The sequence below is a fragment of the Hyperoodon ampullatus genome, assembly GCF_949752795.1.
Source record: "Hyperoodon ampullatus genome assembly, chromosome: 9".
Taxonomy (NCBI): domain Eukaryota; kingdom Metazoa; phylum Chordata; class Mammalia; order Artiodactyla; family Ziphiidae; genus Hyperoodon; species Hyperoodon ampullatus.
In genome coordinates this window covers 97,675,999-97,686,250 of record NC_136922.1, presented here as the reverse complement: position 1 = coordinate 97,686,250, position 10,252 = coordinate 97,675,999, and the positions used below count along the sequence as shown (strand labels likewise).

The 10,252-nt window shown below is 41.7% G+C and overlaps 1 protein-coding gene across 1 annotated transcript; it reads right to left on the bottom strand.

Moving 5' to 3' along the window:
* Positions 1-361: 361 nt before the first annotated feature.
* On the bottom strand, positions 362-1,327 carry OR6B1 (olfactory receptor family 6 subfamily B member 1; the record flags this gene model as incomplete). Its single annotated transcript, XM_079710860.1, has 1 exon — positions 362-1,327. The coding sequence occupies exon 1, from the start codon at positions 1,295-1,297 to the stop codon at positions 362-364; it is 936 nt and encodes a 311-aa protein (XP_079566986.1). The 5' UTR covers positions 1,298-1,327.
* Positions 1,328-10,252: the final 8,925 nt, after the last annotated feature.

Sequence of the window (10,252 nt, the reverse complement as noted above, 5' to 3'; positions counted from 1 at the left end):
AACTGAGAAGTCAGGAAGCTGTCACCAAATCTGTTTCCCCTGAGTGTTTAATGCTTGCTAGATAAAACAGCTAATTCATATGCTGCCATCTCTCTCTCCCACTTAACTCAGGAATTTACTCACAGTCTTAGAAACCCCACTTTGGATCAGAGCCAAAGAGAATTCTCTATTCAAGGGGTATGCCCTTAGAACACAGATTGATGCAGACCTCAGGACATAGCCAAGAGCCCGTGGTTAAGGTGGATGTGGTGAGGTCACATTAACGTGAGTAATATCCAGGTGAGGCATTAAAGGAGAAAGGATGGAGGAGGGAAGAGCAGGCACCAAGTCAAATCACTTCTTTCTAATCAATTGTAACAGACTAGCCAGATCGGATGGCCTGGCAGTAAGCCAGTTTCTTCAGAGCCTCTCTGACCTCTCGGTTCCTTAGACAATAAATGAAAGGGTTAAGAGCAGGGGTAACAATGGCATAGAAGATGGAAATAACTGTGTTCATGTTGAAGGCATGAATGGCTCGGGGCCAGACATACATGAAAATAGTAGCTGAACAGAAGATGGTGACCACCACGAGGTGGGAGGCACAAGTAGGAAACGCCTTCTGCTTTCCTGTGGGCATGCGTAGGATGGTGGCCAGAATGCATCCATAGGACAGGACAGTGAGAGAGAGGGGGAAGAGGAAGATGACCAGTGCCAGGACAAAGTCCACCAATTCAGCTGTGGACATGTCTGTGCAAGAGAGGTTAAGTACTGGAGAGATATCACAGAAGAAATGATTGATGACATTGGGGCCACAGAAGCTGAGGCAAGAGATGAAGTAGATCTTAGCCAAGGAGATGCCAAAGCCATTGGTACAGGAACCAAGAGGCAGGAGGAAGCAGAGCCCATGGCTCGTAATGGTGGGATAGTGCAGGGGGCGGCAGATGGCCACACAACGGTCATAGGCCACGGCAGCCAGGAGCACACATTCTGTGCACATGAGTGCAATGAAGAAGTAAAGTTGTATCATACAGTGAGTGAAGGAGATGCTGTTGCTCACGGACCAAAAACTAAACAGCAACTTGGGTACAGTCACAGAGATGTACCAGGTCTCCAAGAAGGACACGTTGGCCAGGAAGAAGTACATAGGCTTGTGCAGTGGCAGGTTCTGCTGCACCAACAGGACGATGATCTCATTTTCAGCCACTGTCAGAATACAGGCCACGAGGAACATGAGGGACACTGTTGCACGCACACCCCAGTTCCCAGGAAACCCCACCAGAATGAACCTGGTGACCCGTGTCTGGTTCTCCACATCCATATTGGAGACACAGGGCTTAACTCTCCTGGGGGGAAAAATCACTTGGTCAGACTTCCATCTTTTGCCTTCTCTGACTAGTAATAACAGTAACAGATATCATGTTTTAATAGTATATTATAGGCTAGATCATACACTGGGTACATTATGCACATAATGTAATTTGAGTCTCACACAGCCTCTTTATACATGTTATTATACCCATCTTAGTAATGAAGAAACTGAGCTTTGGAAAGGCATTAGTTACTTAACCACATTCCCACTGGCAGCAGGGCAGGAATCACATTCAAGTCCAAGTCTAAACAACATGCTCTAACTAATATCCTACACTGCCCTTCACAACCACACCCAAATTAAACAGTATCAAACTGCCATGTTCCATGTTACCAGTGCCAATTCTAAAGGATACACCTGGCTTTCTTGGCCTTTCATCCACCCAGAGCTCTGGAAATTCTACCTTTACAATTCATTTATCCCTCATATACCAATACTTTTTTCCCTCTGCAATCCATGGAGATAGAGTGAATCCTGTCATTTCTGTGAGGTGCATGAGAAGGTGCAATGAGGAGAGTTAGGCTTTTCAGTATTAAAAACCTGGACCCCAGTCAAGTACCAGGTTTGCCCACAGATTGCTATATGAACCTTGAGATCTTATCCTCTCTGAAACCCAATTTCCTCTTCTGCAAATGTGAATATTAATATTTATCTAGCTTATGTCAACGTGGATCAAAACCCAAATGAAATAATGTAAGTAAAATTTTATATAAACTCTAAATGACAGTAAGTGTGAAAGGGCTCTTACCCCATGTTAGGGCATTAAAAAGTAGGGATGGACTAATAGTAGTGAGGAGAGTAACTGCTATGGGCCAAGCAGAATGGTGAGCATACCTGAGCTTCCTCTTGCGGAGATTTAAGTCCTTGGGGGTGGAGGTGAGAGTCTCTCGGAGGAGATTTTTTATAAAATAAGCAAACAATAAGAAATACGTAATAAAATATGAGACATTTTCTACAAAGGTTAAAAAACTGAACATGATACTCATGTGATTGGGGAAGGTCTCTCTGACCTCTGGGGAGGTAACATTTAGAGAGAGAAGGATGCCAGGGCCCCAGCCCATTGAAGAGTGAGGTGGGAGAGAGCTGCACTGAGATGAGGCCAGTGCTGTGCTGTGATGGATGGGGGAGGGAGCACACGAATAGGTGGGAAAGGTGGGCAGGGCCAGCACGTGCAAGACCCCATAGGTCATAACAGGGGATCCGAATAGTGGTCTAAAGGCAATGAGAGAGATAGCTCCAAGATGGTGGAGGAGTAAGACGTGGAGATCACCTTACTCCCCACAAATACATCAAATACAGCTAGATGTGGAACAACTCCTACAGAACACCTACTGAACGCTGGCAGAAGACCTCAGATTTCCCAAAAGGCAAGCAACTCCCCATGTACCTGGGCAGGGCAAAGGAAAAAATGAAAAACAGAGACAAAAGAATAGGGGCGGGACCTGCATCTCTGGGAGGGAGCTGTGAAGGAGGAAAAGCTTCCACACACTAGGAAGCCCCTTCACTGGCAGAGATGGGGGGTGGGCAGGGGGGAAGCTTCGGAGCCATGGAGGAGAGCGCAGCAACAGGGGTGCAGAGGGCAAAGCGGAGAGATTCCCACACAGAGGATCGGTGCCAACCAGCAGTCACCAGCCCGAGAGGACTGTATGCTCACCTGCCAGGGCAGGAGGGGGCTGGGAGCTGAGGCTTGGGCGTTGGAGGTCAGATCCCAAGGAGAGGACTGGGGTTGGCTGTGTGAACACAGCCCAGTGCACCACAGCTAGCCGGGAGGGAGACTGGGAGAATGTCTGGAACTGCCTAAGAGGCAAGAGACCATTGTTTCGGGGTGCACAGGAGAGGGGATTCAGAACACTGCCTAAACGAGCTCCAGAGACGGGCGCAAGCCATGGCGATCAGCATGGACACCAAAGATGGGCATGAAATGCCAAGGCGGCTGCTGCAGCCACCAAAAAGTCTGTGTGCAAGCACAGGTCACTCTCCACACCTCCCCTCCCGGGAGCCTGTGCAGCTCACCACTGCCAGAGCCCTGTGATCCACGGACAACTTCCCCGGGAGAACACACACATCGTGCCTCAGGCAGTTAAAACAGCACGCCGGCCTCTGCCGCTGCAGATCCATCCTGCATTCTGTACCCCTCCCTCCCCACCGGCCTGAGTGAGCCAGAGCCCCCGAATCAGCTGCTCCTTTAACCCCGTCCTGTCTGAGCGAAGAACAAACGCCCTCAGGTGACCTACACACAGAGGCGGGGCCAAATCCAAAGCTGAACCCCAGGAGCTGTGCAAACAAAGAAGAGAAAGGGAAATCTCTCCCAGCAGCCGCAGGAGCAGCGGATTAAATCTCCATAATCAAATTGATGTGCCCTGCATCTGTGGAATACCTGTATTCCAGATACAAATCAACAAATAATACAACAAATCATCCCAAAGTTGAGGTGGTGGACATTGGGATCAACTGTAGACTTGGGGTTTGCTTTCTGCATCTAAATTGTTTCTGGTTTTATGTCCATCTTAGTTTAGTATTTAGAGATTATTATCCTCATTACCATTGGTATATTTGTTTATTGATTTTGTTGCTCTCTTCCTTTTTATATATATATATATATTTTTTTTCCTTTTTCTCCTTTTGTGACTGTGTATGTATATGCTTCCTCGGGTGATTTTGTCTCTACAGCTTTGCTTTCACCATTTGTCCTGGGTTCTGTTTGTCAGTTTTTATTTTTTTATATTTTTAGTTTAGTTTTTAGCACTTGTTATCACTGGTAGATTTGTTTATGGTTTGGTTGCTTTCTCCTTCTTTTCTTTAATTACTTTTTATTTTTAATAATACTTTATTAGATAATTTTATTTTATTTCTTTTTGGTTTCTTTCTTTTTTTCCTCCCTTTTCTTCTGAGCCAGGGGGCTGACAGAGTCTTGGTGCTCCAGCCAGGTGTCAGGCCTGAGCCTGTCAGGTGGGAGAGCCAAGTTCAAGACATTGGTCCACCAGAGACCACCCAGCCCCACGTAATATCAAACAGCGAAAGCTCTCTCAGAGATCTCCAACTCAGCACTAAGACCCAGCTCCACTCAGTGACAGCAAGCTACAGTACAGGGCAACCTATGCCAAACAACTAGCAAGACAGGAACATAAACCAACCCAATAGCAGAGAGGCTGCCTAAAATCATACTAAGTTTACGGACACCACAAAACACACGACCAGACGCGGTCCTGCCCACCAGAAAGATAAGTTCCAGCATCATCCACCAGAACACAGGCAAAAGTCCCCTCAACCAGGAAGCCTACATAACCCATTGAACCAAGCTTACCCACTGGGGGCAGACGCCAAAAACAACGGAAACTATGAACCTGCAGCCTGCAGAAAGGAGACCCCAAACACAGTGAGTTAAGCAAAATGAGAAGACAGAGGAATACACAGCAGATGAAGGAGTAAGGTAAAAACCCACCAGGCCAAACAAATAAGAGGAAATAGGCAGTCTACCTGAAAAAGAATTCAGAATAATGACAGTAAAGAGGATCCAAAATTGTGGAAATAGAATGGAGAAAATACAAGAAACGTTTAACAAGGAACTAGAAGAACTAAGTATCAAACAAACAATGATGAACAATACAATAAATGAAATTAAAAATTCTCTAGAAGGAATAAATAGCAGAAAAACTGAGGAGGAAGAATGGATAAGTAACCTAGAAGATAAAATAGTGGAAATAACTACTGCAGAGCACAATAAAGAAAAAAACAATGAAAAGAATTGAGGAGAGTCTCAGAGACGTCTGGGACAAAATTAAATGCACCAACATTCGAATTATAGGGGTCCCAGAAGAAGAGAAAAAGAAAGGGACTGAGAAAATATTTGAAGAGATTACAGTTGAAACCGTCCCTAATATGGGAAAGGAAATAGTCAATCAAGTCCAGGAAGCGCAGAGAGTCCCATACAGGATAAATCCAAGGAGAAACACACGAAGACACATATTAATCAAACTATCAAAAATTAAATACAAAGAACAAATATTAAAAGCAACAAGGGGAAAGCAACAAATAACATACAAGGGAATCCCCATAAGGTTAAAAGCTGATCTTTCAGCAGAAACTTTGCAAACCAGAAGAGAGTGGCAGGACATATTTAAAGTGATGAAAAGGAAAAACCTACAACCAAGATTACTCTACCCAGAAAGGATCTCATTCAGATTAGATGGAGAAATTAAAACCTTTACAGACAAGCAAAAGCTAAGAGAATTCAGCACCACCAAACCAGCTTTACAATAAATGCTAAAGGAACTTCTCTAGGCAGGAAATACAAGAGAAGGAAAAGACATACAATAACAAACCCAAAACAATTAAGAAAATGGTAATAGGAGCACACATATCAATAGTTACCTTAAATGTAAATGGATTAAATGCTCCAACCAAAAGACACAGACTGGCCAAATGGATACAAAAACAAGACCCGTATATATGCTATCTACAAGAGACCTACTTCAGACCTAGGAACACATACAGACTGAAAGTGAGGGGAAGGAAAAAGAAATTGCATGCAAATGGAAACCAAAAGAAAGCTGGAGTAGCAATTCTCATATAAGACAAAAAAGACTTTAAAATAAAAACTATTACAAGAGACAAAGAAGAACACTACATAATGATCAAGGGATCAATACAAGAAGAACATATAACAATTGTAGATAATTATGCACCCAACATAGGAGTACCTCAGTATAAAAGGCAAATGCTAACAACCCTAAAAGGGGAGATTAACAGGAACATGATAATAGTGGGGGACTTTAACACCCCACTTTCACCAATGGATAGATTATCCAAAATGAAAATAAATAAGGAAACACAAGATTTAAGTGATACATTAAACAAGATGGACTTGATATTTATAGGATATTCCATCCAAAAACAACAGAATACACTTTCTTCTCAAGTACTCATGGAACATTCTCCAGGATAGATCATATCTTGGGTCACAAATCAAACCTTGGTAAATTTAAGAAAACTGAAATCATATCAAGTATCTTTTCTGACCACAACGCTATGAAAATAAATATCCATTACAGGAAAAACTCTGTAAAAAATACAAACACATTGAGGGTAAACAATACAATACTAAATAACCAAGAGATCACTGAGGAAATCAAAAAGTACCTAGAAACAAATTACAATGAAAACACGACGACCCAAAACCTATGGGATGCAGCAAAAGCAGTTCTAAGAGGGAAGTTTATAGCAATACAATCCTACCACAAGAAACAAGAAACATCTCAAAAAAACAACTTAACCTTACACCTAAAGCAATTAGAGAAAGAAGAACAAAAAAAACCCCAAAGTTAGCAGAAGGAAAGAAATCATAAAGATCAGATCAGAAATAAATTAAAAAGAAATGAAGGAAACAATAGCAAAGATCAATAAGACTAAAAGCTGGTTCTTTGAGAAGATAAACAACATTGATAAACCATTAGCCAGACTCATCAAGAAAAAGAGGGAGAAGACTCAAATCAATAGAATTAGAAATGAAAAAGGAGAAATAACAACTGACACTGCAGAAATACAAAGGATCATGAGAGATTACTACAAGCAACTATATGCCAAAAAAATTGACAACCTGGAAGAAATGGACACATTCTTAGAAAAGGACAACCTCTCGAGACTGAACCAGAAGGAAAGAGAAAATATAAACAGACGAATCACAAGCCCTGAAATTTAAACTATGATTAAAAATCTTCCAACAAACAAAAGCCCAGGACCAGATGGCTTCATAGGCGAATTCTATCAAACATTTAGAGAAGAGCTAATACTTATCCTTCTCAAACCTTTCCAAAATATAGCAGAGGGAGGAACACTCTCAAACTCATTCTACGAGGCCACCATCACCCTGATACCAAAACCAGACAAAGATGTCACAAAGAAAGAAAACTATAGACCAATATCACTGATGAACATAGATGCAAAAATCCTCAACAAAATACTAGCAAACAGAATCCACCAGCACATTAAAAGGATCATACACCATGATCAAGTGGGGTTTATCCCAGGGATGCAAGGATTCTTCAATTTACACAAATCAATCAATATGATACACCATATTAACAAACTGAAGGAGAAAAACCATATGATCATCTCAATAGATGGAGAAAAAGCTTTCAACAAAATTCAACTCCCATTTATGATAAAAACACTCCACAAAGTAGGTACAGAGGGAACTTTCCTCAACATAATAAAGGCCATATATGACAAATCCACAGCCAACATCGTTCTCAATGGTGAAAAAATGAAACCATTTCCAATATCAGAATAAGATAAGGTTGCCCACTCTCACCACTATTATTCAACATAGTTTTGGAAGTTTTAGCCAGAGCAATCAGAGAAGAAGAAGAAATAAAAAGGAATCCAAACTTGAAAAGAAAAAGTAAAGCTGTCACTGTTTGCAGATAACATGATACTATACATAGAGAATGCCAAAGATGCTACCAGAAAACTACTAGAACTAATCAATGAATTTGGTAAAGTAGCAGGATACAAAATTAATGCACAGAAATCTCTTGCATTCCTATACACTAATGATGGAAAGTCTGAAAGAGAAATTAAGGAAACACTCCCATTTACCAATGCAACAAAAAGAATAAAATACCTAGGAATAAACCTACCTAAGGAGACAAAAGACCTGTATGCAGAAAACTATAAGACACTGATGAAAGAAATTAAAGATGATACAAACAGATGGAGAGATATACCATGTATTTGGATCGGAAGACTCAACATTGTGAAAATGACTATACTACCCAAAGCAATCTACAGATTCAGTGCAATCCCTATCAAACTACCAATGGCATTTTTCACAGAACTAGAACCAAAAATTTCACAATTTGTATGGAAACACAAAAGGCCCCAAATAGCCAAAGCAATCCTGAGAAAGAAAAATAGAGCTGGAGGAATCAGGCTCCCTGACTTCAGACTATACTACAAAGCTACAGTATGGTACTAGTACAAAAAAAGAAATATAGATCAATGGAACAGGATAGAAAGTCCAGAGATAAACCCCCACACACATGCTCACCTTATCTTTTTTTTTTTTTTTTTTTTTGCGGTATGCGGGCCTCTCACTGTTGTGGCCTCTCCCACTGCGGAGCACAGGCTCTGGACGCGCAGGCTCAGTGGCCATGGCTCACAGCTGCTCCGCGGCATGTGGGATCTTCCCAGACCGGGGCATGAACCCATGTCCCCTGCATCGGCAGGCAGACTCTCAACCACTGCGCCACCAGGGAAGCCCTCACCTTATCTTTGATAAAGGAGGAAAGAATATACAATGGAGAAAAGACAGCCTCTTCAATAAGTGGTGCTGGGAAAACTGGAAATCTACAAGTAAAAGAATGAAATTAGAACACTCCCTAGCACCACACACAAAAATACACTCAAAATGGATTAAAGACCTAAATGTAATGCCAGAAACTATCAATCTCTTAGAGGAAAACATAGGCAGAACACTCTATGACATAAATCACAGCAAGATCCTTTTTGACCCACCTCCTAGAGAAATGGAAATAAAAACAAAAATAAACAAAGGACCTAATGAAACTTAAAAGCTTTTGCACAGCAAAGGAAACCATAAACAAGATGAAAAGACAACCCTCAGCATGGGAGAAAATAGTTGCAAATGAAGCAACTGACAAATGATTAGTCTCCAAAATATACAGGCAGCTCATGCAGCTCAGTATCACAAAAACAAACAACTCAATCCATAAATGGGCAGAAGATCTAAACAGACATTTCTCCAAAGAAGATATACAGATTGCCAACAAACACATGAAAGGATGCTCAACAACACTAATCATTAGAGAAATGCAAATCAAAACCACAATGAGGTATCACCTCATTCTGGTCAGAATGGTCATCATCAAAAAATCTACAAACAATAAATGCTGGAGAGGGTGTGGAGAAAAGGGAACCCTCTTGCACTGTTGGTGGGAATGTAAATTGATATAGCCATTATGGAGAACAGTATGGAGGTTCTTTAAAATCTAAAAATAGAACTACCATATGACCCAGCAATCCCACTACTGGGCATATACCCTGAGAAAACCATAATTCAAGAAGAGTCATGTACCACAATCTTCATTGCAGCTCTATTTACAACAGCCAGGACATGGAAGCAACCTAAGTGTCCATCAACAGATGAATGGATAACGAAGATGTGGCCCATATATACAATGGAATATTACTCAGCCATAAAAAGAAATGAAATTGAGTTATTTGTAGTGAGGTAGATGGACCTAGAGTCTGTCACACAGGGTGAAGTAAGTTAGAAAGAGAAAAACAAATACCATATGCTAACCCAAATATATGGAATCTAAAAAAAAAGTGGTTCTGAAGAACCTAGGGGCAGGACAGGAATAAAGATGCAGACATAGAGAATGGACTTGAGGACACGGCGAGGGGGAAGGGTAAGCTGGGACGAAGTGAGAGAGTGGCATGGACGTATATACACTACCAAATATAAAACAGATAGTTAGTGGGAAGCAGCCGCATAGCACAGTGAGATCAGCTCAATGCTTTGTGACCACCTAGAGGGGTGGGGTAGGGAGGACGGGAGGGAGACGCAAGAGGGAGGAGATATGGGGATATACGTATATGTATAGCTGATTCACTTTGTTATAAAGCAGAAACTAACACACCACTGTAAAGCAATTATAGTCCAATAAAGTTGTTAAAGAAAATACAATGAGAAGCAAGTGAAAGGATTCAAGCTGAACAGGGGCACGGTATGATTCAAGCTTGGAAAGGTAACTTTGTCATTGCAAAAGATTCTAGAGAGGCCAGAGTGGGAGTTGTGAGACTACTGGAGGGTGCTCAGCGAAGGTGACAGTAACCTTGAAAGCAGTGGTTTCAGGGAAGTGAGTGCACTGCAGATCCATT